This window comes from Drosophila ficusphila, unplaced genomic scaffold, assembly GCF_018152265.1.
Source record: "Drosophila ficusphila isolate 14025-0441.05 unplaced genomic scaffold, ASM1815226v1 contig_791, whole genome shotgun sequence".
In the NCBI taxonomy this organism is placed as follows: domain Eukaryota; kingdom Metazoa; phylum Arthropoda; class Insecta; order Diptera; family Drosophilidae; genus Drosophila; species Drosophila ficusphila.
Window position 1 is genome coordinate 6354131 of NW_025064737.1, and position 26782 is coordinate 6380912.

A 26782-nucleotide genomic window follows, 5' to 3' on the forward strand; every position below is an offset into this window, starting at 1 on the left:
TTAAGCGATTTACATTTGGCAACAGCTATATACTCTAAGAAATTGTACGCATTTAACTCAAAAGTATCTTCCATTAGCTGCAAAGCCCTCCTAGAGATCATTTTAATGCTAAGTATGTTTATTGTAAATTACTGCCTGCGAAAGGTAATGAAACACAGACACGAGAATCATTTTTAGCCGATGTTGTATGTTAAAACTTGGCATAGCTTTAGTTGCCTTTCCGACTACATAACTGTTTAGTAAGAGCTATAAGATATATATAAGTAGTCTCCATTCCGCTCATCCTACAGGACCAGCGACAGCCAGGCGGCCATCAGGCAGAATCCTCCGACGGTCGCGAACGGCTGAAGCCGCTTTTCACCAGTCAAAGCGCGGTAGTACATACATCCGCTAAAGAGCATCGTGCCCGTAATCATCAAAGTCCCAGTCTGCGGAAAAGAAGAAGACATTTCACTAAAAGTAACCATCAAAGTCACATAGGCCTGTTCCATTTTTCTCTATTTTCGGGATTCAAATCGAATTGAAGATTAACTACTATTGTAACCAAACGATTTTAGGATACTAACCTTATCAACTTGTTCTTGAGGCAAGAAAATGAATTTATAGAAACTAAATGTCCACAGTCAGGAAGAATAATAACTAACAAAACGATCAATATTTAAAGAAGAAAAATCATAAGTTTACCAGCAAGAATCTACCGATAAAACTTCCTTAGCTAACGTTCAAGATATCAATCTATCTATAAATGCATTTACTTTTGAAATGAAATCAATGAAAACCGGAACAGGCCCTATATTATTGGCTTAGTATAAGATTAGAAGTTAGCAAAAGTGGCTAAAGTTTTGTGTGCATATTTTGATGTTAGCTTTAGTTGTTGGCTTTAACCTGAAAAAAACGGAGCGAGAGCAAGCTCCACATTTTACTTATCGAATAAGGCTGATAACAACAAAAACCAATTACAAAATAACATCAAACAAACGAGAGAATCTATGCCTTTTTGGTACATTTTTAAATACAATTGTAATATTGAAGTAAATTAACAAATTCCTACCCAAGACCCTGAACCCATATCAGCTATGAACCTGCTCATATCACAAACCTAAGAAATATCCGAATTAATGCAATTATACAAGTATCGTGTGTGGTATTGAAAATTACTTTGTAAGCTGCAATTAGTGGTTGTTGAACATTTAGCTTTAGCTTTGGAAACATTTCATATACAACATGAATATACATACGCATACCTATTATATGGAGAAGAAATGGAGAAGTATCTTGGAAGCGCTTGCCGAAATCAATATTCATTATTAGCTCAATTTTTGTAACGTCAATCAGCGCATTAGACTAGCTAAGCAGAGTGTCAATTATACGAGTATCAATGTTGGAGTTTCGATTCGAGAGTAACGCGAGTTGTTATAAATTCCGTTCAGAGATCTAACTTTACAGAGTTTATGTAAACCACAAAACCGGCAAACAAAAGCTTTACAAATAAACTAAATATGATCGACATTGGTTTTGGAATCTGCGTGAACTTAATGTGTTTTTGGTTTGGTTGGGAAGCTGGAAAGGACAACTTTCAGAAAGCGTTTTTAAAAACCAAAATTGTAAGTTGACTTTTTATAGCTTCATTTCTTGCAGTTTTATTTTTACTATTTAAATTAATGATGCTAGCCACCCAGTCCTTTCATTTAATAAATTGCTTATTTGCAGAACTCAGACATTCAGTCTTTAAAATTATTTGGATTAGAATACTATTGCATTTAGGATATTTGAATTTTTTTGTTAAGTAATCCTTTTATAACTTAATATTTGAAGGTTGGTAATGATGAATGAATAAACCGTGAATGTTGGTTGCACAACAACAGTTTTAAAAAATAAACACAAGTACAAGTACTTATTTAAAGCTAGCATTTAAATAATTGCTGTGATAAGGGTGTGTATTTTTGCGAACCCAGATCGCTTTTGCATTTGAAATGTTTATGTTATGTTTAGTTTTTTTGTTAGTGTGGCGTTTTGCCTTTTCTAAACAACCTTGCAATGCAAAACACAGGGATGCTACAAAAATCTCTTTGAACTGCATTTTCTTGGAGTTCCTGGTAAACCCCGAATGTATAATTATTGGTACTTCCCCTTCAACTTACGAGTACTGGATAGTGGGCCAGGGGCATGGCCATCATAGCAAAGGAGTGCAAGAAGTGGATGCGATTAGCGACGTCGGCGAAGGCCTGCGAGTCCACCTGCTCCTTGGGATCACCGACGTCCTTGAGGACGTACTTGCAGTAGGCTCCCATAAAGATGGCCGATGCCCCACCGATACCGGCCAGACGTACGAAGTGGTAGTGACTGCCGGCCAGGCTGTAGAGCGATCCATGCGGATGCACGTAGTTGTGCGCTGAAGGATGCAGAGCCATGCTTGTGTCCTGCACAGGGACCTTCTTCGGACGCAGACCCTGTAGTCGATAAAAGGGATAATTATTACATATAACTCGGTAACTCTCCTGAGCGAGTTGGAATAGTTACAAGGGTGCGGAGCACTGCGGAAGCGGATGAAGCGACCATTTTGCTGACAGGATTGCCAAGGGTCACGTATTCTAGAGTGTCGGCGACTGACATTGTGTGCTGTTGCTTAAACTTTATTTGGCGCTGGAAAATCAGCTGCGCTCCCACTAAAAATTTTGACGCAAAATGCCCGGGCGTTGCCGGACTGGCGGTTCAAGTCGATGTTTCCTATCGATTCTCTCGCAGCGATCTGACTTCCAGGTCGGTCTAAAGATAAATCTTATTTGACTTAAATCGAAAATGTTATGTAGAGTTTTATGGGCTTACTGTTCAACTAACACTAAAAGTGTATTATCAATCTGTTTTAAAAGTATTTCGTATAAGCAAACCCCAAGCGGACATACAAGATGTATTGGCGGGAAAAATTGAAAACTAAACGGTAACGACAACTATTGGCGATTGGTGAAATGCATATCTTATAACGATTAAAAAACCTCGGAGGGCTCTTACAATCTAGAAATTTAAACTTGGTTCCGTTCTTAAGTTGTGGCATGCACTGTTTTTTTTTATTTAATATTTGTCTTTAACATTCAACTCCTGATTCCATTTCAGAAAAAGAATTTCAGCTGAGTTATTACAAATACCCGACAACCCTATGGTTTGACCGCTGTGGCTACACTGATAAATCAGTGCATAATAATCAGAAGTTATTATTGCCGGCTCTGCGAAATACGAAGTAAGGCAAAGTGAAAGAACTGATTAAAGCCCCTTTATCAACCGATCGGTGAGTAGGTCGGGGCGTAAACATCTATTGGGAGATAAAACAAAGCAACCAACACAATTTATTCGCTTTTTTCAGTCCAAGTTTTGCAGCCGAACAATGAAAACTGCAACTCATTGCGCATTTCTAATTATCGCGGCTATAGTCGCCTTATGTGGAGCCAAAGAAACACCGAGGGAACGCCCTTACAGAAAGAGCTTCATCAATCCGTATCCGCGCTTTCAGTTCTTTGACGATGGCGTTGATCCCGGAGAGCCACTGTTCCTTACGCCCCTTATTCACAACAATTCGATGAAGAAGCAAGAAGTTCAGAATCTGGCCCGTGTTACGGGTTCCCAGTTTCACGGAGTGGAGAGCTACGCCGGCTACCTGACCGTGGATCCCGGCTTTAACTCAAACATGTTCTTCTGGTACTTCCCCGCCGAACAGGATTCTGATTACGCACCAGTTGTCCTGTGGCTGCAGGGCGGTCCAGGCGCCTCTTCGCTGTTTGGTTTATTCACGGAGAACGGGCCTTTGGAGCTTGATGGGCATGGGAAACTGCAAAAGCGTAACTACACTTGGAGCAAGACGCATAATCTTATCTATATAGATAACCCCGTGGGAACTGGCTTTAGTTTCACGGATGACGATGCCGGCTATGCCAAGAACGAGAAGGACGTGGGTCGCAATCTGCACGAGGCCGTAATGCAACTGTACGAGCTTTTCGAGTGGAGAAACTCCTCGGGTTTCTGGGTCACCGGAGAGTCGTATGCCGGCAAGTATGTGCCCGCCTTGGCATACCACATCCATAAGGTGCAGAATGCCATCGAGACGCCCGTCTATATCCCACTAAAGGGCGTGGCCATCGGAAACGGACTGTCAGATCCTTTACACCAGCTGAAGTACGGCGATTATCTCTACCAGCTTGGCCTGATCGACGAACACGGTCTGCAGAGCTTCCACGATGCCGAGGCCAAGGGAGCCGCCTGCATCGAAAATCATGACATGGAGTGTGCCTTCGACGTATTCGATTCCCTGATCAACGGAGATCTTACTAATGGCTCACTATTTAGCAATCTCACGGGCTATAATTGGTACTACAACTACCTAAAGACGCATGACGATGATGGCAAGGCTTTGGGCGATTTCCTGCAATCGGGCACCACTCGTCGGGCCATCCATGTGGGTAATAAACCATTCCACGACCTGGACAAAGAGAACAAGGTGGAACTGCACCTAAAGAAGGATGTCATGGACAGCGTGGCCCCGTGGATAGCCGAACTTCTGGCTCACTACACTGTGTGCATCTACAGTGGACAGCTAGACATCATTGTGGCCTATCCGCTGACCCGAAACTACCTCAACCATTTGAAGTTCCCTGCTTCCGATAAATACAAGGTCGCTCCCCGTGAGATTTGGCGTATTGATGGAGAGGTAGCCGGATATGTAAAGCATGCCGGGCATCTGGTAGAGATTATGGTGCGCAATGCCGGGCATATGGCTCCCCACGATCAGCCCAAGTGGCTATATGAAATGATCAATCACCTTACTCACTATAAGCACTAGGAGCTGCATACTTAAACTAAAATTTACAATTTGGTCTCCCTTTTAAAGTTGTTTGTTTTAATAATGTCTATATTGAATAAATCGGGTTGTTTTTAATGTGTGAAGTTAGAGCACGCGTCTCTTTATTATTTTTTGAATTTTAATCACTTTCACCACACGCCAATGGATGACTAGTTTCAAAAGCACCAGCCTGTGGGACGATTCAGCCATGCTGTTCGTATGAACATCGAGACTAAAAAGTTTTCGCGCCAGTTGACATTATTTATCTGAGTACGGGTAGGTAGAAATCTCTCTCATTTATTTTTAACATTAACTAAACAAATATTCAACAATACGTACTTTACTATTTCAAATACTACCATTAATAATTAACTATCTGTTGTTCCCTTAAAGTTTCGGGCCACCAGGAAGTGTTCGGCGGAATCTCCGCGACTAGCGCGAGGTTTGACACGCTTAACTTTCTCGTAAAACCTAAGCATATCGCGCTCCAGCTTGGGTACATCGCCGTTGTCCCACACTTTGACTACCAGATGAGCCTGCGGAGCGGACATGGCCAATGCGAAGCGGAGTACCTCGTAGCAGAGGTTCGTGATACTCTCCTGGTCCAACATCCTTACTCCAGTGGCATTCGGTGCCATGTCGGACAGCACGCAGTTTACCTTTCGCTCCTGTAAGGACTCCTTGAGTCGCTTTTGCGCAAGGGAGGAGGTAAAATCCATGCCACCGAAGATTGTGGCTCCCGGCACAGCATGGAAATGCAACAGATCAATGCTGAAGACGGCACCTTGTGGTGCCCGCTCCTGCTTTCCGTTGGCATTGGTCCGCTCCACGGCTACCTGGCTCCAGCTGCCGGGTGCTGCTCCACAGTCCAAAACTGTGTCCCCGGGTCGCAGGATCCCGTATTTGTCATCGATCTCCAAAAGTTTGAAGGCACTTCGGCAGCGATAGTTCATCATGCGGGCCTTCTCCACGTACGGGTCGGCCAGCTGACGGGTGAGCCATTCCTGGGAGCTCTTGCTTCGTCCTTTGAGGTTTCGTGGCTGCTGCTTAGCATACTTTCCGGCAATTTCCGTGTGAAGCAGACGTTTAAAAACAGAATTACCAGAAAAAACAAGCCGCATTGTGTAATTTATCGAGGTTTTATCGTCTATCGATAGATGAATCGGGACAGAGTTCGAGTGTGTTCACACTGGAGACGCAACATAAACCAGTGCAATGGTGCATTTATTGTCACTGTTCCAATAAAAAACCAAGTTTCACGTAATTATCCCTGGGGCTATTAAAAAATTAAATGGCTGGAGAGTTTTTCGCTCTAGTTTTAGATGCTTTCGCAAAGCTGTGACTGTGTGGAACAGGCTTAGGTTCGGTTGACTTTATTTGAGCGGTGTGCGAGGGTCACACTGAAACGACCTATGGTCTTTTGCAACTAACCGCCCACTGTCACTTTACTCCGCTCACTTCTCGAATTCTCAACAATGGCGAACGCAATTGGAAAATATTAAACGCGAGTGCCAAGAAAATGTGAAATTAACCCACAGCCAAAGCTGCAAAAGTGTTTACAAGTTGAAAGGCCATGAAGAAGAGGCGATAATATGCCAGAAACAATAAACCAAAAGTGACTGCAAGTGCAAACTGAAAACGGATCGGAAGTCGCAGAAATTAGTTATCTCTCTCTCTCGCTCGCTCACTCGCTCTTTCTTTAAAACCCCCACCCCCCGACCGGCTGTTGAAGCTCAGTGTGTTTTGCAAAATGAGATTCTGCGTCGCGATTTGTTGCGTGTTATTTTTGCTGGCCAGCGGGCCTATTGCATCAGCTATAGCCAGAGCAAAACAACAAACCGACTCGGCAGAAGTCGTCAGCAGTGGCGAAGATGAAAAGGCGGTAAGTTGGGGGTGTGGTACGGGCCGGCATGACCCACTAAGGGTTAACGTGGTGGCCACTCAATTAATATTTCATCACTTTCCACCGATATGTTGGTCATAAGTTTTCCCTTTTCCCGCCTCCGCAGGACTGCACGGACCTCGCTCGCGACGAGGAGGCACTGATGGTGTTCTCCACTTTGGGTGGCGGACTGACGGCCATCGATCCGGTGACCAGCGAAATACGCTGGACAATAGCAGATGGTAATTACAAGGGCCACTTTTCATTTTCCATTTTCAAGACACCCCTATTTTCCCGGCTTAAGTGTGGGACTCGAAACATATGATGGAACATATCAGGGTTCCCAAATACTACTGAAATCGAAGCAGAAATGTTATTAAGGATTGTTTATTATTTTCATTTGATATTGATGTGGGCTTCTTGCTTAAGAAAGGATTTTAGTTCAAATTTAACTTTCAAATAAAGTTTATAATTAAAGTCTTAATAGCTATAATAGGTAAATACTTAATTTAATATATTTATCGAGTTCTTTGAGGTATACATTGTGTATATGTCATTAACTAAACATTTAGCTTCCCCAATCTACATCCTTCTCCGCCGCGAAAATGACCACATACCCAGGCTATTGCACTCGCCATTTACAGTGCAAAATGCGTTGCACAAACATGCGCTCGATGAGCTCATCGAAAATTTCGCATGGCACAGATGTTATTGCCTAGGACAGATCACAGATCTTTCTCCCGCCGTTTGTGCTCTATTATTTTCACTCTCGCTTCGTTATGTTTTGTGTTGTGCCTTCTGTGTCTGATAAGAGACTCACGTATATACGCAATCTCGACAACCATTCTCGGCACACAATTCCTCCAATTAAGTTGCTAGTCCGCCATATCACCAGTTGCTGAACGCCCATACCCTTTCAGCTGTGGGTGGTTGGGACTTTGAGCTATTTTCTTTCAGTTCATTGAATATTCCTACGATTAATCAGCGTGACGTATTGATTTTCGATGGCTCAAACGCGTTAATCTAGCAGTCATTTGGCTGTTTCGTATTAACCTCTCATTTTTACTCGTAGTTGGTGAGCTTCATGAGTCATAATGCCAATAGAAAAAGTTTGTAAACATGGAGGCAATCAAGACGATTAGGTTGGTTTATGGAATTAGTGCATTTCAAGCTTTTTTTTTTAAACTATTATTTAGCTTTTTATTAACTTCCAAAATGTGTTCAATTGACCGTTTTCATATATCATATATCAATTAAGGGCATTTCTAATTCGATATATTAAATTCCATCGGGCTTTTTTCATTAACTTGGTCCCATTTCACTTGAGCTCCAGCTATTTATAGCACCCACAGTGTTTGTTATTGTTTTTTTCCACTTTCAACTCTTAACTTCTTGATAAGTAATGCATGAAAAAGTCTCGGTAATTATCCCAAACTAAAATATTGGAGTTCTGCCAAATGACTCCCTGGACAATACGCCCTCCACATGTTTGTTTTTATGTCTAAAATAAAAAACCCACGCCCCGGAAAGATTATTTTATGTGATAGTTGCAATACACATGTATGTCCATTCGTATTATTAGAAATTTCATGCTGGCCGCTTGTCATCTGACTTTGTGGAACTGCAAATGATTGAAAATTCATGGCGATAAACATGTGGACAGCATCTGCCCTGAGGCTTCCAAAAAACACTGCATTTAAGTGATATTTTTGTGAGTTATTCAAGCCAGTAATTTGTTTTTGATTCGCGGTAATTGCGATTCGCCGGGTCTAACACGGCAGATCAGTGTACCGATATGGGCTTCGTTCTATTACCTCATCACAAGATGGCTTCAGGTTTTGTCTACGACTACCGCTAGCTAATTAGAATGGTCATGCTAATGAAAGTGCCACGGCGAGTTAAATGACCTGCCCCAGAAATTGTGGCAGCACTTGACGATTAAAGCCGGGAATCTTGACTCACCCATGTGTTTGGGGTGGAAACCGATTACTGATAAGAATGGAACTACTAAAATTGATTTGCTTTCACTACTCGATATTATTGGTACTGTTACTGTGCGACGTATATTGTGACTGCTAGTACTTCATTTTTGTTTAAATTATTCCGTTGTTGACGTGCATGTGGTGTCCATTTGTATTCGTAAATGAAGAACTTAACGCTGTTGCCTTAAGCGAATTGTTGGCGATAACAGAAATTGCCAACATGGCTGGCGTAAACAATTTGGAAACGTTTATCCGTGGGTTTCCAGCTCTAATTCTTATTTACCCAACTGTTGTTTGGCTTTACCTTGTCTGTTGCTCCGAAACCCTCTTAATTTGTTCGACCATTTTTGTGGAATATATTCACGTTCCTTAAGTGCAAGGGAAAATTTGTACTCCGCCTCTCAAAAAGGGGTAACTGTAGATTACACTTTCGTTCCTGTATTATAAATACAACGAGATAAGCGTTATCGAGAACAGGTCTGGCTATAAATTATTACATTCGTTTTACTTTAGTGCTCCCAGTTACTTGCAGCGATATCAGAATTCAATGCGATATATTATATTTATAGTGCACACTTAAAATAATTTACTATAAAGGGGAATCACCATTAAAAGTGTGTTGTTTTAGTAGATCGAAAAACTAACAACTTAAATAAAATTATTTAAAAGCAATATATACATGTGTATGTAGTTTCCAAATTTGTTACTAATCTTCGTAAAATACTTAAAGCCTCAGTTTGATTTTTTAGTTTATGTAAGCAAAACTTAAAATTTATTTGAATTCTTATGTTTAAACTGATAACAGAAGTTCTGGGAATTCACTAACGTTAATCACCTTTTTGATTTAATTTTTCCTCAATCTTGGAATTTTGAATTATCAGCAGAAAATCGTTATTACTCATAAAAAGGAATACTAAAAACAAATACATTATGAGTAGTATATATAATACGCAATGCATAGACTCTTAAATTTTTTAAATAATTGGAATACATTAAAATAAATTGTGGGGCTGTGCATGTAGGTGTTTTTCCCCGATTTAATACTGCTTCAGAATTATCAGTTTCCCTTATTAATTCATAGAAAAAGTGTAAACAAAATTTTATTATTTCAATACAATTTAATGCGAATTTTATTAAATATGATTTGACTCTATTGCAGAACCTCCGATAGTAGCAGAGCCTCAGGAGAATGTGCAGGTCCCACACTTTCTGCCGGATCCTCGGGATGGCAGCATCTATCAGCTGGGTCAGATGGGCAGTCTCAAGAAGCTACCCTATACCATTCCCCAGCTGGTGGCTAATGCTCCTTGCCGCTCCTCCGACGGAATTCTGTATTCCGGCAAGAAGAGTGACACTTGGTACATGGTGGACCCCAAGACGGGCCGGAGGGAGAAGGTTATGGGCTTCGGAGATGCCAGCATGGATGGCAAGGAGGGCGAACAGATTGGCTGGGCCACTTCGCGGGCCATTTATCTCGGTCGCACTCAGTACACGGTGATGATGTACGACAGCCTGTCCAAAAACAAAAATGCCAAGCCCTGGAACATCACTTTCTACGACTACAATGCTGTGAGTGCTCCACCAGAGTTGGCGAAGGAATATGGTGAGTGTTGATGATAACAAATAAGTTTCATGGTTACTAATAGTTTCGATTGTTGCAGAATACATCCATTTGACCACCACAAGCAATGGACAAATCGTGACCCTAGATCGCAAACAGGGTAAATTTTTGTGGCAGCGGGATTTAAGCAGTCCAGTTGTCGCCGCGTTCCTTTTGGGTCCAGATGGTCTACTCAGTGTGCCTTTTACCACGGTTTCCGATGAGGCTTATCAGGCCATACTCGAGGAGTCAAAAACCGGAAATGTGAACACCGTTAAGCTATTGTAAGGGAGAACACATCAAGCCTATTTATTTAAATCTAAATTTGTCTTTATTTGCCAGTCAATCGCTTTACGTGGGCGAGCACCAAAAGGGCTTGTACGCTTTGCCCTCGCTGGTGGACAAGAACACGCCTCGGATTTCCACAGCACCGCCTATAAAACTCCTCGATGGACCTACAGGAGAGCCAAACATTAAGGACAATGATCCGCGTACCGTTTACATTAACGATGTGCTGCAAGAACATCCGGGCATTATGCTGGGACACTACAATATGCCCAATGAGGGTAATGGCAACTTGCAGCTATCACCCACACCATCTGCCAGCAAGGTGGTGAACAGCCTGGCCACCATTCACAACTACAACGATGGCTACGGCCTGTTGGCCAACAATGAAAAGAATGCCGCCGACATTGGCGTGCAAACGGATCCGGAACTAGTGGAGATTGGCATTGAACAGCGGACAAATGGGAACACCATTAATCGGACAAAGACAATCATCCTGCAGAACAGCAATAAGGTGCAGGCCTTTATCAACGAGTGGTTTATGGAGCATCCGAGCGGAAAGGTTCATCAGATTCTGATTGTCATCGTTCTGGGAATGATTGCCCTGTTTTGGTACACCTGCAGCACCATGAGAGAGTTACAAAAGCAGAGCGAGAACGGCTCAAAAACCTTTGCTATAACCCAAAATGGTTCCAATGGTAGCAACGGCAGTAATGGCAGCAATTCAAGTGCCGAGGATCTGGTGGATTTGGGCAATGGACAAGTGCGCGTGGGCAAGATCAGCTTCAGCACGAACGAAGTGTTGGGAAAGGGCTGCGAGGGCACTTTCGTGTTTAAAGGCACCTTCGAGGAGCGCTTTGTAGCCGTGAAACGACTGCTGCCTGAGTGCTTTACGTTTGCTGATCGCGAGGTGGCTCTGCTCCGGGAATCGGATGCGCATGAGAACGTAGTGCGATACTTCTGCACTGAACAGGATCGCCAGTTCCGCTATATAGCCGTGGAACTTTGCGCTGCAACTTTACAGGATTATACTGAAGGAGATCGCTCGCTTGAGCTTCAGAATCACATCGATGTTTGGCAGGTGTTGAGCCAAGCTTCTGCTGGATTGAGTCATCTCCACTCCCTCGATATTGTACATCGCGACATCAAGCCGCAGAATGTTTTGATTTCGCTACCAGACGCAAGGGGCAAGGTCCGGGTAATGATCTCTGATTTTGGCCTCTGCAAGAAGCTCAATTTTGGCAAGACCAGTTTTTCTCGCCGCTCGGGTGTAACTGGCACCGATGGTTGGATAGCCCCTGAGATGATGCGATCCCAGCGAACGGTAAGGTCTACATTTTACTATTTTACACTTTTCATAAAAGTGGTCATTATTGTAGAATTTGCCTAAAATAGTTACTTTTATTTTATTTCAGACAACTGCTGTGGATATCTTCTCACTGGGTTGCGTCTACTATTATGTATTAAGCGGAGGTCATCATGCCTTTGGAGATAATCTTAAGCGTCAGGCCAACATACTCTCGCACGAGTACAATTTAGCCAAGCTGCGTACAGAAGATGACAGGGAGATTAGCCGCATTGTAAGTGAATTTTTTCAAAGGAATATAAACTCGTTTTATTTACAACGATTTTCCGTTCTAAAGATTCTTGCTGAGCAATTAATATCGGACATGATTCACAAGGATCCGCAATCGCGTCCACCAGCTCGCTGTATTGGAAACCATCCATTGTTTTGGGATGAGCCAAAGATGCTCTCCTTCCTGCAGGACGTCAGTGATCGTGTGGAGAAGTTGCAGTTCCATGCCGAACCGCTCAAGTCGCTGGAAAAGAACGGTCGGATAGTCGTTCTGGACGATTGGAACTTGCATTTGGACCCGATGATCACAGATGATTTGAGAAAGTATCGCGGCTACATGGGCGCCAGTGTGAGAGATTTGCTTCGTGCTCTGCGCAACAAGAAGCACCACTATCATGAGTTGACTCCGGCCGCTCAGGAAATGCTGGGATGCATTCCGCACGAGTTTACCAACTATTGGGTGGACCGCTTCCCGCAGCTCATCTCGCACGCTTACCATGCGTTCAGTATTTGCTCAAACGAGCCCATCTTCAAGCCGTACTACAATGCCGGCTACCACTTTTCCCGTCCGTGGTACTTTGATGCGGACGATGCCCTGTTCCCCATGCTGATGCGGGATCCTAAGCCGCTGCCCAAGTTAGGAAGTCCGAAGAGAACACCCCCACCTGCTAACAGCCAAGCTCAGCAGCTGAAGCAGAGGAAGGGTCTCTACAATTTCCGTAAGACGAGCGATGAGCTGCCGATTCCGGGAGTCGGGTTGCAGCGAAATCTGGAGCTGAATGGACAATCACTGGAGTCGGAAGAGCAACGTGATGTGTTCGCCAACTTCAAGTTCCGACGATACGGTAAGCAAGGAAACAATCGCAATTACAACGGGGGTCACAAGGACACGCAGGAGAAGGAGAAGTACGTAAGTTGGACGCTGCCGCCTTCAACGCAGGATTAGACAAAAATAATAATCGTAGACAAGATTTATTTTTAATCATTTTTTAATTTAATTATTATTATTTAATTGTGCAATTTGTGTATATGCAACTATTCCAAAACGATTCCCTAATCAGTTCTTAGCAAAAATATTCAACGATAATTAAATGAAACTATTTTGTATACCATTGTAAGCATAATGTAGAGTGTGTCGTCTGTCGAATGCACGCAATTTAACTGTGATAATTTTTGATTTTTGTTTAATGCCCAAGTGCAAATTGATCTAGATAAATAGTTCGATTTTTATGAATAGTACTTAGACTTATTGTATATTAATGCATTATTTAAGAGATAATCCCAACACTTCTCCCCCCGTGGAGATTTTTGACAAGCGGAATGTTTTTAGTTTTTAATACCTATTATTAAAAGCACTTAGTATTAAAGTTAAAGAATGGAATTTTTGAGTTGATGGACAACTTTATGCTTGGTTACGAGCTGCATTTTCTAAGAAATATTAAGCTTAATCAAAATGAAAACTAAATAAAAATGTAATACAAATTTTACAAAACGATTTTTATTTCGCTATACATGTATAACAAGGTGGCACTAAACTGCCGATTTAAAACAGTTTCTCAGAATTTTGGCTATAAGAGAAGGGAGCTTAGTTCAATAACAAATTCATAAATAGTTCAAGGGATCAACAAATATAAACCCTATGACTATACACGAGATTTTGGTTCTTTAGAAGAAAGATTTTGTAACTAGAATTTGTTTCACTTTGGCGTTGCTTGCTCGTTGTTTATGCAATATCAAGGTAATCCTTTTTAGTTGGCCGACTTCATCATGGTTTTCATCTCGTTGCGCACACAGTATTTAAAGGCGTCCCAGCCCTCCGATTTGGCCACGGACTGTAATTCAACGTGTTTAGGATTAGTTTTAGACCACGATAGAGTGGATAATACTTGGAAAAATGAAATGGGAGACACACAAGTGAGTGACAAGCAGCAAAAGAAATAAAAAGACTTTGTGGGTTGCGTTGCCCACTGACCTCTCCATCTTTTGGCGCGACTACCTCAACGGAGACCCGTAGACGCTCTTCTGGGTCTACAACATCAAGCTAGGGAAAGAAAATACAACTCATTGCTAATCAGCTGGAGCTTGGACTTTTCGCCTGGCAACTTAATCGCTGCACAGTTCATTGCTAGACGTGAAGTGAGTCACAAATTACGGTGCTCCGACAATCAATTTGATGGAAACGGAAATGATAATGAGTGGTTTTAAAAATAATCAACAATTTATGGGTACTTAAAATAAATTTAAACAGTGCAAACGAGTGTCCTGTGCATTTCCAGAATGTTTTCGAGGACAAACAAATGACATACAAATAAAAAACCATTTCTGCGTAATAATCAGTGTTTAATGGTTATATGGCCAATTTAAAATAAAAATAAAACTAAATATAATAATAAGTAAAAATAAATGGCATTGAGTTGGGTTAAAGTCTTAAAAGCTAAACTATAAGTAAATGAGGTAAAACATTTAGCTCAAAGCATAAGACGCTTACATAGAGGACGAAAACTAAAAAAACACACACATTCAATGCTGATCAGCAATATTAGGACAAAAGCGGCAAACAAAACGTGACAATACATAAATTAAACTTTAAAATCAGTGCCAAAGCGCATCACTGTCGATGAAGTAATCCAGGTGCCGGCACACCCGATGTCGCCAGGCCACAAATATGGGATACGCCGGTTCATCATAGGCGTCCAGAGCTTCGTTGTAATCAAAGAAACGACCACTTACTTTGAAGCCGCGATGCAGGCGATCCTTCATGATGGCGATGAATTCCTTGTAGGACAGCAGGCCATCGCCATCCGCATCGAAGATGGCAAAAACGGTGTCGATCAAGTGGGGACTCAGCTTGTAGCCGGTGCAGATCTTGACAGCACGCGAGAATTCATCTAAAAGAGGAATATAAATATTTAAAAAATCCTTCTTTAACCCACTAATTTACTAACCCTTCGATATAGCCCTATCGGCCAGAGTGTACATGCGCATGGCGATTGTGAAGTCATCCAGGTTGTTCAGGAAATGGCAAAAGTCCCGGAAATCATGGAACGATATGCCCTTCTCATCTTTAACCCGCTCGAGCAGGCGTTCCAGGAAGACATCGTACTCATCCGTGGCCAGATACGTGTATCGCAGCAGGATCTTGGCAAAGTCCAGTTCGCTGATGACGCTGTTGCCCTTGGAGAACTCGTGGAACTCCAGTTCGAGCACCTCCGTCTGCAGGTTGTCCATGAAGCGGTAAAAGTTATCGTAGTTGATAACCCCAGTGCCACGCTTTCCGAAAAAGTGAAGCTGTAGGGTGGTCGGCACCACATGACGACGTTGCAGTCCCTCGCCATCGTTGACATAGCCCTGCTGGGAGAGATTGCAACGGCGGTGATTAGCAACTGATGGACGGGATTACCCCTCAGTTAGTCACACCAGGCTCATGCTTGGGACTCGGGAAGACCTTACCTCCAGGGGAGTGGGCGTGGAGGATGCGAGCTCATCTTCCGGCTCTTGTTCGCCGTGCTTCTCCTTCCAAGCGCCGCTGAAAATGCGCTCCATCTGGGATTTAATGTACATGCCGGTTTGGGGGATAGAGTTTTTTGTGCAGGATTTTGGGTTAGGTCGGAGAGAAGAAAAGTTAGGTGGTTTAGTAAGGGTCAACACAGTGGTGGAGCATTTCTAGGGTGTAGGCCTGTTTCTCTGTATACAAAACCAAAAGCGCCTGGAACAAAACTTAACAAAACAAAAGCTGGTAACGTAACAAAAAGTCAAACGCAAAAACTCTTAAATACAATCTTTATGAAAACATAAAGATAACTCGAAGCAAAGCAAGTACAAAAACGTATCTTTTGTAAAAATAACAAACAAAACGTGAAGAATTCGATATAACACAACGTGACTAAGCTTAGCTTCTACATATGCTCCAAGCATATACTGAGTTCTGTACAATTTCAGCGGAGTTTTCGCGAAGCAAAGCCAATACTAATTGAGAACTCTGGTGGCTAACACTTACTAGACCCCTGTTTGTTTTAGGCACTGCCATGGGTTTCATCATTTGAGTTTGCTCATCGTAGGAAACTAAACGCGAGAGCTGCGATTGAAATCATTTTTGGGGTCACGGATAAAATAAATCGAAAATAAATCAGGAGGTAAAACAAAAATAAGGAGAACTAAAACTACAGTGTAAGGTGATGTGCAGCTTACTTCAGCGCCCTAGGGCCAGCTATTTCAGATACGTTTTCATTATTCATAAATAATATCATTAAATTATAGCTTAACTTAATAAATGAAATGCTTACAATTTGCTTGGTTTGTGGATCGACATTTTGAGTGTCTTTTAAAGCGCCGGCCAAAATGGAAATTATCTAATGATAAGAATTTTTCAAAATGATATTAAATAATAAGTAAATAAAATCAATTCGAGGAACCCATATAAATTATGAGTATATGATGGGAAAGAATATTCCCTATTTACCACGAGGAATTCGTCCTTGTCCACTCGTTGATTTCCATCCGTGTCGAACATATTAAAGGCAATGCGGAATCCAGATTTGGGCTCTGTAAATATAGTCTTTTATATTACCAGCCTATTTGTGATATTTCAAGTTGACTTACTTGTTAAAATAGAGAGCAGAAACAAATACTCCGTATAGGATACAATGCCTGAAAGAGAGTATACAAATTAAAACCATCATATTAATTTATTTCAAGAAAATAAAAAATGTTATTAATTCAGTCTAGACTATATCGTTACAAATAAAATGAATTGAACTAAACAAAATAGTACCTAAGCATTTGTAATCGTACACCAATCCATAAATTAACCTAATGTGTTTGCCTTATCAGATCTTGTTCTCTAATTGAATTTATTGGCTACTTTAAGAAACGAACCTGCTTGACCATTCTAATTTATTCGAAGTTGTATAAGTGACTAGATTTCAAGGGAAAAACCAGTTTCTTTGGTATTTTGCATGTAATATGCTTCTTATTATTTTTAAAAAACTTAATTCAATTATTATTAGGATTAGGAGCAAATAAAAATTTGTACATCTCGACAAAATAACTAAAATAAAATGGCCTAAGTTTTACCTTTATCCCTTAGATTGCGAAATAATCGTGTTGAACCCTTCTTCAGAGCAGGAGTGTTTTCCTTGTACTTGTCCACCTCATCGCTGGATAGCTGACGTCGTTTTAAACGAGCTGAAGGACACATTTAATTACTTTAACTGATTTGACATTTTAAAATGTGATATACGTCTGGGTTCCTGCTCGACAACAGAGTCTAGAAAGTCCTGCGGGGTCATGTACAGCTGATCGTCGAACTCCACGGATGCAAACTTGATGAAGCGGCGCTCCCGGGCCGTTAGCTTCACATTTTCCAGCTCGCTATCGTCGCGCTGCGGGATCGAAGATTGGAGGATTGAAGAAGATTAATCAGGCCATCGATGGATGGTAACTTAATATGCCGTTGTGCGTATTTGGTGGGGAATGTAATTGAAATAAATCAACGAACGATTGGATCGCTTCGAGCCGAATTTCCGCCGCTTGGTCACAAAGGCGGACCGACAGGGACAAAAGCTGGGAACGCAATCTGGACTGGTCTGATCTGGTGACGTTTTGATTAATGCCCTGCCGTGTCACCTCAACCGCGCTCAGAAATATTAATTTGATCCGGTTTAGCGCACTGCCCTGGCATCGGGAATTACATGTATGATCTGCATTTAATTCGAAATTCAGATTTTGACGAGGATTCCCACGTTGGCCGTTTGGCAAATAAAGTGTCAAATTGATTTGAGAACATGTTGTGAGCGGCGATCCTCCATAAATCTGACATTTAATGCCACCCACAACAAGTAATCATTTTTCCCGAATACTCGTAGACAGGGCAAATGACTCAATTGTATTTTATTTGTGGTGCAAAGACAACTCCCAGGCCATAACTCTCGCTCTGGGGACACCAGAAAACGCTGTCTACCGCCTGTCCCCAAAAAACAGATCCGAACAAAGGCCACTTTGAATGTTAGACATGTGCAGCAAACACTTCGCGGCCACGCCCACGCCTCAAGAAACCACAAGGGGCCAGGGACGATTTCCTCATAAAACCAAAGCTGACATCATTCGAGCTGCAGCAGAAGCTACAGTAGTTTGAGTTACGTGCAACAAGATAAATAAATTATCCTGGAAGGAACTGGCGTTTGCTTAACAAAATATGTACTATTCGGTTTACTTCTTATTTAACACAACTATCGAAAGATGCCTTATAATTGGAAAATTATAATACGAAACAAACTGACCAGGAACTATTAATTTTACAACTACTCAAAATAAAATAAATTAAAGGGGGCTACTTGAACATTGTACAAAAAATTAGCCCTGGTTTTTGTTGAACTATATGGGATTTTATTGAACTATATTTGATAAACATGACTATGAATTGGATGAACGATGAATGAATTAACACTGAATTAATTCATATTAAACCACTGTTTTGGAACCCTGCGCCAATAACAAGGAGAACCGAATTGGCTGCAGGCGCTGGATTTGTAGGCAACAATTAAAACTCATTCATCATCATCAGGCGCAGTCGCAGCCGCAGTTGTCATAACACATGTCAGGGCCAGGCCAGAACCGAAACCAAATCCAAAGCCAAGTCCCAAACTCAGGCTGATATACTCGCATGAGAAGTATACTGCAACTGAATCCGAAGGCACGCCTGCGTCTGGCATTGGGCATTATTGTTGCTTTGGATATTGGTGGGTGTATCAAATCGGCAACCAGATCGATTGATAGATAAATTTCAGTAACTGGCAGTCTGTCAGCATTCGGTGGAGTGAGTTCCACTCCGTGTTGTTTGCCGCCTGCAGGTGCGTGGGCGTATCGGACTAACTACTTTGCCACTTCATCATGCATTTTTCAAGGTGTGTGGCGCTGGATATTAAAGATTCCAGCCTCGGGAGTTTTAAATATTTTTTATGGTAAGATATGCAAATCTAGGAGGAAGATATAGAATCTAAGGAATCTTTAATAAGAGCAAATATTCTAGCTTATGTAGCCTTAAATATGTATAACTTTTATATTTTTTTAAGAATTCTGACCAAACAATAGACTTATTTTACATACAGAATTCTTATTTTATTGTTATTAAAAACACGTTATTTTAAAATTAAATGCATTTACAAAAACATTTAATTTTTTCCTGTGCACCACTAGACAATTAAAAGTTCTGGGGGTATTCTCATGCCCTATGAGCTAAGCATTGATAAGCAATTGCCGAAACGCTTAATGTTAATATTTAAGCTTCACACCCTGAATCACACACAACAAAAAAGCCTATCAGACTGCCACTCACGTCAACATGTTTCTTTTTTTTAGGTCTACCCCACATACAATGTCAACAGGTTGACAAATAGTTTTTGTAGCTGTTGCTGTTCCATTGAACTTGGACACGCACAACAATAACAACAGACAGTTCAAATCATTGATAACGACCCTGAGGTAAATTTTTTGAGCTCGTGTTTCGTTTTTGTGAAATTGAAAAAAATCAGGTGTTAGATCAATTTTATGGGCCAATTAACAAACGATTATCTATCAGAAACAAACGTTAATGCAGCGAACGAGGCGACCACAACAAAACACCCAAAACAGCTGATAAGAAAACACTTCCGTTGCGATACGTGACGCCTTTACGTCGCTACGTAAGACACCGACATGCCACAAGCTAAAAATAGCTGCGCAGGTCTTTTTCATCCAATTATTGACTTTTCCACACCGAACATTTGGCACACTTGTTATGCTTTTCCACGCTACAATTACCATGCGCCTTTTAAGGCTAACTGCATTCACGGGATTTTCAGCGGATCGGAGTTTAATGAAAGCCGCTAGGGCGGCCAAAGAAATAGCACTGCCGCCTACAAAAGTCAACAGCCGACGGGTTTTGGGGCCCCGAATTCCGATGGATTCCGACGAACCACTGGCAAATCTGAGTGATCTGCTAATAGATACGCCACCACTCGACCGCTGTGCGATTATAGAGCCACTTTTAACCGTTAATCTAGCCACTGCACTCGCCATCGCGTCCGAGTTTTCCGGAGGAAAAAACTAAACTAGTGACAAATAGAAAGACGTGATGTGCGTAACGTAAGGTCAGTGATGCAAAGCGTATTAGGGTTACCACGCGAATCCAAAGATATCAGATATGGCTTGGAGATTTTTAAATACTAATGAAATAGTAATTTTGAATAACAAACACAGTTTTTAAATATCACATTGTAGTTTCCAATAAAAAGAATAAATAAGCAATTTTATAACGTAAGGTAGACGAAATGACTAATGAAATAGTCAAAAGAGTGCTGCCAGATCAACAAACTTATAGCCGCGGGCAATTTGGCGGGCGTTTAAAATTTAGAATTGCCTTAGGATTTAAGACTATAAAATTTAAACATGAAATACAACTATTTTTGTGTTTTTTGAGTATATCAAGGCTACAAGCTTTTCAATCTTGTTATTTCAAATTATAGCATAATCTTTACCCAATAAATACTCAAAAATTTAAATATGACTAAGATATTATCACACCTGAGCGGGTTTTCCCAATTTTTTTCCGCATAATTGACAAAACCATTTCAAATTATTAGCAACTGCCAATTTTGAGTCATTCGAAAAGGGGGTCTACGTGCCTAATTCCACATAGATCCGTAGCAAAAATTTCGAGAAACTAATTTAAAATCCTGCCGACGTGAATTTCTGCGGTGCGCTCTTGACGCAAAGGTACATATTTGGCCCCAAACTATTTGGGATTTTTATTGGGCGTACCCAAAATCAGCTTGTGACGCGTCTCGGTCTACGCAAAATGGAAAACAAATAAACTTATTGACCGTCAAGCGTCCACAATTCCAGTGACTCACTTGGCTGCAGCGGCGGCCAAGAATGAAATATGACAAAAATGCAACTAGAAATCAATAAAAATGTCGAAATATTTTATGGGAAAACAAATGTCCCTATTGAAAGACGATAAAATGATCTAACGAAACCTGTTGCACTCCCCCGTCATTTCGAAATTCAATAGAAATGTTCTCTGTTCTCGGCGGTTCCCATCTGTTTTCGAAACGGAAAATATCAATTTCACTTGATTTTCCGCTGTCGCGCGAAACTCTAGACGCAGTCTGTCCTTTTCCTTTGCCCCTTACCTCAGTTCGATTCAGGTGAAGTTCATAACCCAGGATAGTTGACACTTTGGGGTTTTGCTCCACTAAATCGATCTCTGGCCGCCAAAGAGTCGCCTTCGCCTTGAGGACCAGCTATTTTAGTTGGTTTATTCGTTCGGTCGCCAGTTATGAGCTCGTAAATTATTAGTTTCAATTTTAAGCGGCGCATTGTGTTTCCCTTTTCCAATCCATTTCCTGCGAAAGTTGTAAAAGAAGTGACCATTTAACCGGGCGCCAACCGATTCGAAAGAGGATCCGCTGGACCAAAAGATCCGTTGGCACATAAAAATATTTGTGTTGACGCCTTCGACGGGTTTCGCCTTGTAAAGTGCCCCAAGGGCAAACCAGAACCCACAAAACGATCGATATAAATACTCAATATTTTGGTCTTCTTTTGGTAGTAATAAAGTCGTTTAAATCGCAATGCGTATTTGGTTTTCATTTTCCGTTCCACCTTTTCTCTGGCAGTAATAAAGTCGTTTCAATTAGTGTTCGCAAGTCTCGAAAAAAGCGCAGTTGTTCGAAAAATTTCGGTTAGCGCCAGGCCCAAGGCGTTCTTTCATAATTCATGAAGCGGTTTCCCTTTGCTGGTTAATTAGTCTGGCATTTAAAATGTTTTTTTTGGCAGGAACTGAAAGTGCACAGGGAAAAATGTGTTAACATATATTTTGAGAAATTATATGGAATGGTAAAATATAGGATCATATATAGGTATTAGCCTTATCTAATCTATTCTAATATTAAATATATAAATACATAAAAATCCCTAAAATAATCATTTTAGTGATCAATCGTAACTCATTGACATCGACGTTTTAATTTATTTTTTTATTTACTTGGTTAATAAATATTTTCAATCATAACCCAGGCTTATGTTTTATCTTGTGGTTATAGTTTTTGTAACAGAATTTTTTCTTGGTGGACCGAAGAGGCAGTCGATTCCTATCCGATTTGGGTTGGGTCTTGGTTCCTCAGGCCGTGCGATTAGGTAATATTTTGAAGGGGGTTGGGTTGCCGCAGAGCGCATTCTTTGGGTTTGCCGCATCATTTAACGGTAAAATTGAAATTGATATACGAGCCGAGATCCAAAAAAAAAAAAAAATCCCTGAGAGGGGGCAAGATACGAAATCAGATTTTTGATTTCGCTGGAACCTTGTTGATGATATCACACTCCGATCAAATAAAAAGTTCAATGTCAATGCTTGATGGGCGGCTCAATCAGTTTAAGAGCACTTTGTGTCAGGTGAGAGAAAGGGGCCCACCTGTTGCGCCGGTTCACTCGAAGTTCATTGAGTTGTAATTAAAAAAGGAAACAAACAGAGCCCCAAATAATCGAATACAGAATACAGAGATTTTTTTCAAAGGGGATGGGGACCACACGCAATCGGTTCGCGAGGCGCTGCCTGTCAAACATAAATCTCAATGGCACATGCGGGACTTTCGGGTCTTTCGGGGGATCTCAACTTCTGGGAGCCGATGCATCACCTCCGGAAAAGAAAAAGGGTGCCAAGGGGTCTTGGCCAAGGATGCTGGCCAAGCCGGTTTTCCTTTTGGTGTAGCAAGTTCGTAGGCCTCGCCGTCCAACATGGTGATTTATGAGAGCCCAGGAAACCGGGCAACTGGGCAACTGGCCAACTGGCAGCGGTCACAAATAGAAGCCGCTCCAATTACATCACTCAAACTACAGTTAAGGTGACCAAAAAAACACTCACAGGCAACTGGAACGCCGCGCGGCTGTCACATTAGGCCGCTCTAATCAGACAGAGAGCCAAGTTTATCGCCGGACAAGATCTCCGAAGGATTACCAGTCTAGACTTGGGGATCTGCTCAGATCTTCGATCAGGCTCTCTCCCCCTTTGTGATCTTGGCTGTGTTAACGGTCCAGCGGTCCATCTGTTGGCCTACCGGCCGGTTTGGCCAACTTTACGAGCGGCGCTAGACATTTCTGAAGACACCGAAAAAACACCAAAATAAAGTGGGTGAAAATAAAAGAGAAATGTACATTGAGAAAAAAACAGAATTTTGAAAAATACAACTTGTACTTATTTCTCAATGAATTCTTAAAAAGTATATTAATAGTTTTTATTGATGTTGAGATAAAGTACCTTGACGCATAAAAATACTTGAACAGAAAAACACTTACTTTTATGCGATTAATTAATTAGAACTGCTTTTCAAGATATATTTCATAAAAATAATAGCATAAATAGTATTCATGCTAAAATATATATATATGTACTTTTAAATTTATCTTAAATTGTTTGCCCTAAATTTTTTTTCAGTGCAAATGTAAGAGAACTTGTCAGTGTTCTTTTGTTCTCCATGCTTTGATTAAGTTTTGGTACTAATGCTTCGATCGCAGATGGCTTGAAAGAAACCCGAGCTCTGGCCACCAACTTTGGACCTCAACGAGTCTTTCTTTTAATTTTATTAATTGTTATTGCCGTAAAGTTACATAAATTTCTCCAATGCAAGGCAATAGATAGTCGTTCCACTGATTTGGTTAATAGCCGCGATACCGATATCGATTTCGTTGGCAGGCACAATAAAAATTGCTCACATTTATGTAGATTGTGGAAGAAAGGCGATCTATTGAGTGTCTCCGACATTCTTATGAGACAGCTTGACTGATTGTGGGAGAGCCGGGCTAAGAATCTTATCCAGCAGCCCAAAGACAAGAAGCTTTTCGAAATTTGAATTTAGTAAGATAAGATGAAAGGTTGTTCTCGAAAAAGGTGGATAGATATTGGTGAAATCAGGGTTACCATCTCCATAATGGTCTTTGGATACAGAATTTAATACGATTTTCTTTGAAAAGCGACATGGAAAATAAGATTAAACAACCATTTGATTCGGATTCTATTGGCAGTAGTGAACTTATTTTTAACTAGAAAAGAAGAATATGTTGTACATTCTGAGTCACCTGAATGTAATTCTTTCTCGGCACATCTCGTTGATTTAGAGGTAACACCCCTAATCCTCTTCCAAAAATAGTCTCCATTATATCCCCCATCTATTGCAATGTCATTACCTAGTTCAGGGTCTCACTTTTGCCCAAGGTGCCCTTCACTTGGACGCAGACCAGATGATACCATCAATTGCTCAACACTTCTCCAGCCGAACCCAATTAAAATCAGGCAGCAAATTTATTAAATTGCCATCGATGGCTGCCAAATTAAAATGTCAACGGCTTGCCGAAACCCCAAGTGGAGGGCGAGGCCAGGGGAGGGCTGAAAAAAGTGTCATAAACTTGTTTGACAGATTTCTTTTGATTCATGGAGCCCATAAATAAAGCTCGCCAAATCTTTGGGCGTGGCCCAAAAGCCGAGAGACCGAAAAAAACTGCAGCCAAATCAAAGTCAATGCGAGCGGTGCATAAATATTTTGGCGAACCAAATGAGATTCATTTGGCTGTCATCGTCATGTGGTAAGCACCCGCGCCAAGGAATGCGGAGCATAACCACTCCGATCTCGGCCAGATCTGATCCTCCAAAGACCATTGCATGTGTCGCCCCCATATTTCTTCACCGATTCGGGCCACTTGATGATGACATTCATTGCCCCGTTCAAAGGCGCCATCCGATTGACTCATGAATCTTTTACTTACCACAATCAGAAGGAGGAAACTACATCACGAGTGCAGAAACCAACAGTCCAAGCACCTGCCAAGCACCAGTATAGAGTACGGATTTAGTGGCCAAGTTGCAGATCATAAGTCGTAACTGGTTCTTCCTGGTGATTCCATCTATCAGCCAGGTCCTGAAAAGACTTCTTTATGCACCCAGCCACACCTTGGAGCCCGAAGTGTCCACTAAATTTGAAGTGCATTGGCGGAGAGAAAAGGTTTAATATCAGTAAATTACACTGGAACGGAATTGGGTGAGTGCATTTGATATTTAATATCATAACAATAACTTCAGAAAAGCGATTGAAGAAGTTCGGTTTTAAATTTTGGCTTTTAAGTAAATTTTAACAAACCATCAAAGAATTTTTGATTTGAAAGACTATTTAAATATAAAATGCTTTTAAATTTAAATAAAATTAAAAGCTGCATTTCAAGAAAGGGGTTCCAGAAAGTATCTTTATTTGCCTCTAACTTTTTTGTTAAGTGTATAAAGGCAAAGCTTGGCTGTTGGTTAGCCGGCTTATAGTTAACGATGGTTATTTATTCATAACTTCTTTGTGGAACCTCCAAGTAATTCTATTCCGCTTCTTCACTAATGTTTATATTGGTTTCATCTGCCCTGAGGAGAAATTCTACGAGGGCATTGTTGATTTGCTGAAATAAGTCGTGGATGTCGATTAATTCCATGGCGGCCGAAGTGGTGATATATTTGGGGCCATTTCCATTACTACAAAGGGCCATGTCGGCGTGTTTGCAAACCTAAAAGATAAAAATAGTTATATAATTGGATTTTTTATGGATAACATGACTTTCTTTTTTAAACTCCTGTCCCAAGTAACACATGAGCAACACGATTGGTGGATCCGATTCCTCATCATCGTACATCCCTACTAGCGTGTGGCAAGCACATGAAGATCCGTATGTTATCTGGAAGGGTATCAGAATTAATTTTTATATATAATATATACATATATTAGACAATTTTAAAATATATTTTAGTTAAATGACCTGCATAGTGGCGGCCATTAGAGTGGGCCAGCAGTTTTGCCACCAACGGCCCCATTGGATTTTTAAAACCTCACAGGCATTCGTCGTTAGTGGGCGGTTTTGAAGACGTCTTCGATTTTCAAGGTTTATTGGTGGGGTTATAGACAGTTCATGGTTCAAGATAAGCGGCGCAGAAAGTTTTCTTCCCACCAAATATTCCTTTACTCTAAGGCCACACATATTTTCCTTGCTTTCCTCACTGATGGAAAGATATTTCTTTCGCAAATGTCGCGGAATGCGTTTGCCCTTCAAAATCCTGCGACAGCGTTTTTCCAATTTTTTCAGTGTTTTGCTAGTTGGTAACTTGTGGGCTCTTTTCTGACTATAACTAAAAAAAATAAAAACAATTCTTCTAGGACTAAAATTAGGTCAAGTACTTTTTGGGTCCAAAGCAGCGTTGCAATCCATGAAAGACGTTGTCCATAACAATAAACAGTTCCAGTACTGGCATTCCGACTAGCTGTTTAACTATTAATTTTGTCTTAAAATTTGATGTGTGACTTTAAAATCTAGAAAGGTTTAGGAGCCCAGAACGAGGGGTTAAAATTTAGAGCTACCTTTTGTCCACCATGTTTAACACTGTCAGTTGACAAGGCCTACCCGGAAATATAGATCACTTTTTAAAAATTTTGACAGCAAACTCGTCCGGAAATGTAAATAATAATACATAATTAATATGAGCTGATTGTAATACGGGAAATCAAAGACGAAAGCAAATAATTGTCATGGTTTCATAGTATTAGGCTTCTGGTAGCGTCAGTAGGATCTT

General features: G+C 41.1%; 6 protein-coding genes across 20 annotated transcripts; 2 read left to right on the top strand and 4 right to left on the bottom strand.

Moving 5' to 3' along the window:
* Nucleotides 1-167: 167 nt before the first annotated feature.
* Nucleotides 168-2758, bottom strand: LOC108101094 (transmembrane protein 256). Its single transcript, XM_017205305.2, has 3 exons — nucleotides 2521-2758; nucleotides 2142-2450; nucleotides 168-428 (listed from the first exon to the last, which is right to left on the bottom strand). Exons 1-3 carry the CDS (start codon nucleotides 2611-2613, stop codon nucleotides 285-287), a joined length of 546 nt encoding a protein of 181 aa, XP_017060794.1. The 5' UTR covers nucleotides 2614-2758; the 3' UTR covers nucleotides 168-284.
* Nucleotides 2759-3162: 404 nt separating this feature from the next.
* Nucleotides 3163-4936, top strand: LOC108101119 (venom serine carboxypeptidase). Its single transcript, XM_017205340.2, has 2 exons — nucleotides 3163-3283; nucleotides 3359-4936. Exon 2 carries the CDS (start codon nucleotides 3380-3382, stop codon nucleotides 4826-4828), a length of 1449 nt encoding a protein of 482 aa, XP_017060829.1. The 5' UTR covers nucleotides 3163-3283; nucleotides 3359-3379; the 3' UTR covers nucleotides 4829-4936.
* A 169-nt stretch (nucleotides 4937-5105) lies between these two features.
* Nucleotides 5106-5978, bottom strand: LOC108101120 (rRNA methyltransferase 2, mitochondrial). Its single transcript, XM_017205341.1, has one exon. It carries the CDS (start codon nucleotides 5947-5949, stop codon nucleotides 5197-5199), a length of 753 nt encoding a protein of 250 aa, XP_017060830.1. The 5' UTR covers nucleotides 5950-5978; the 3' UTR covers nucleotides 5106-5196.
* A 263-nt stretch (nucleotides 5979-6241) lies between these two features.
* On the top strand, nucleotides 6242-13640 carry LOC108101087 (serine/threonine-protein kinase/endoribonuclease IRE1). Its single transcript, XM_017205288.2, has 7 exons — nucleotides 6242-6710; nucleotides 6838-6952; nucleotides 9852-10295; nucleotides 10354-10576; nucleotides 10635-11901; nucleotides 11993-12157; nucleotides 12221-13640. Exons 1-7 carry the CDS (start codon nucleotides 6579-6581, stop codon nucleotides 13097-13099), a joined length of 3225 nt encoding a protein of 1074 aa, XP_017060777.1. The 5' UTR covers nucleotides 6242-6578; the 3' UTR covers nucleotides 13100-13640.
* Nucleotides 13625-20264, bottom strand: LOC108101088 (calcium uptake protein 3, mitochondrial). Of its 13 annotated transcripts, none has more exons than XR_001772043.2 (11): nucleotides 19951-20263; nucleotides 17393-17534; nucleotides 17227-17337; nucleotides 16753-16800; nucleotides 16613-16695; nucleotides 16437-16502; nucleotides 16151-16228; nucleotides 15604-15696; nucleotides 15099-15504; nucleotides 14126-15041; nucleotides 13625-13985 (listed from the first exon to the last, which is right to left on the bottom strand). XR_001772043.2 is itself a non-coding variant. In XM_017205289.2 (11 exons), the coding sequence occupies exons 1-11, from the start codon at nucleotides 20206-20208 to the stop codon at nucleotides 13902-13904; spliced, it is 1527 nt and encodes a 508-aa protein (XP_017060778.1). In that variant the 5' UTR covers nucleotides 20209-20262; the 3' UTR covers nucleotides 13625-13901. The 13 variants fall into 13 exon arrangements, 4 of the variants coding, with proteins under 4 accessions (XP_017060778.1, XP_017060779.1, XP_017060781.1 ...); XR_001772044.2 differs by having other exon boundaries at nucleotides 15099-15501; nucleotides 19951-20262; XM_017205289.2 differs by having other exon boundaries at nucleotides 14884-15041; nucleotides 19951-20262.
* Nucleotides 20265-25394: 5130 nt separating this feature from the next.
* LOC108101028 lies at nucleotides 25395-26600 on the bottom strand. 3 transcript variants are annotated; one of them, XM_017205195.2, is made up of 4 exons: nucleotides 26391-26600; nucleotides 25975-26341; nucleotides 25780-25893; nucleotides 25395-25725 (listed from the first exon to the last, which is right to left on the bottom strand). In XM_017205195.2, exons 1-4 carry the CDS (start codon nucleotides 26462-26464, stop codon nucleotides 25543-25545), a joined length of 738 nt encoding a protein of 245 aa, XP_017060684.1. In that variant the 5' UTR covers nucleotides 26465-26600; the 3' UTR covers nucleotides 25395-25542. The 3 variants fall into 3 exon arrangements, with proteins under 3 accessions (XP_017060684.1, XP_017060685.1, XP_017060686.1); XM_017205196.2 differs by having other exon boundaries at nucleotides 25975-26335; nucleotides 26391-26599; XM_017205197.2 differs by having other exon boundaries at nucleotides 25975-26331; nucleotides 26391-26594.
* Between the last annotated feature and the right edge of the window lie 182 nt (nucleotides 26601-26782).

Excerpts from the sequence above, each read along its gene's own strand:
- LOC108101094 (XM_017205305.2), bottom strand. The coding sequence starts at position 2,613 with ATGTCAGTCGCCGACACTCTAGAATACGTGACCCTTGGCAATCCTGTC. Across the intron at positions 2,451-2,520 it reads CCGCAGTGCTCCGCACCCTT|GGTCTGCGTCCGAAGAAGGT; the intron begins GTAACTATTCCA and ends TATCGACTACAG. Across the intron at positions 429-2,141 it reads TGGCCCACTATCCAGTACTC|ACTGGGACTTTGATGATTAC; the intron begins GTAAGTTGAAGG and ends TCTTTTCCGCAG.
- LOC108101119 (XM_017205340.2), top strand. The coding sequence starts at position 3,380 with ATGAAAACTGCAACTCATTGCGCATTTCTAATTATCGCGGCTATAGTC.
- LOC108101120 (XM_017205341.1), bottom strand. The coding sequence starts at position 5,949 with ATGCGGCTTGTTTTTTCTGGTAATTCTGTTTTTAAACGTCTGCTTCAC.
- LOC108101087 (XM_017205288.2), top strand. The coding sequence starts at position 6,579 with ATGAGATTCTGCGTCGCGATTTGTTGCGTGTTATTTTTGCTGGCCAGC. Across the intron at positions 6,711-6,837 it reads GTGGCGAAGATGAAAAGGCG|GACTGCACGGACCTCGCTCG; the intron begins GTAAGTTGGGGG and ends CCGCCTCCGCAG. Across the intron at positions 6,953-9,851 it reads ACGCTGGACAATAGCAGATG|AACCTCCGATAGTAGCAGAG; the intron begins GTAATTACAAGG and ends ACTCTATTGCAG.
- LOC108101088 (XM_017205289.2), bottom strand. The coding sequence starts at position 20,208 with ATGGCGAGTGCAGTGGCTAGATTAACGGTTAAAAGTGGCTCTATAATC. Across the intron at positions 16,229-16,436 it reads ATCCACAAACCAAGCAAATT|CTCTCGCGTTTAGTTTCCTA; the intron begins GTAAGCATTTCA and ends TTTCAATCGCAG. Across the intron at positions 15,042-15,098 it reads CGATAGGGCTATATCGAAGG|ATGAATTCTCGCGTGCTGTC; the intron begins GTTAGTAAATTA and ends TTCCTCTTTTAG.
- LOC108101028 (XM_017205195.2), bottom strand. The coding sequence starts at position 26,464 with ATGCCAGTACTGGAACTGTTTATTGTTATGGACAACGTCTTTCATGGA. Across the intron at positions 25,894-25,974 it reads TAATGGCCGCCACTATGCAG|ATAACATACGGATCTTCATG; the intron begins GTCATTTAACTA and ends ATACCCTTCCAG. Across the intron at positions 25,726-25,779 it reads TGGGACAGGAGTTTAAAAAA|GTTTGCAAACACGCCGACAT; the intron begins GAAAGTCATGTT and ends TTTATCTTTTAG.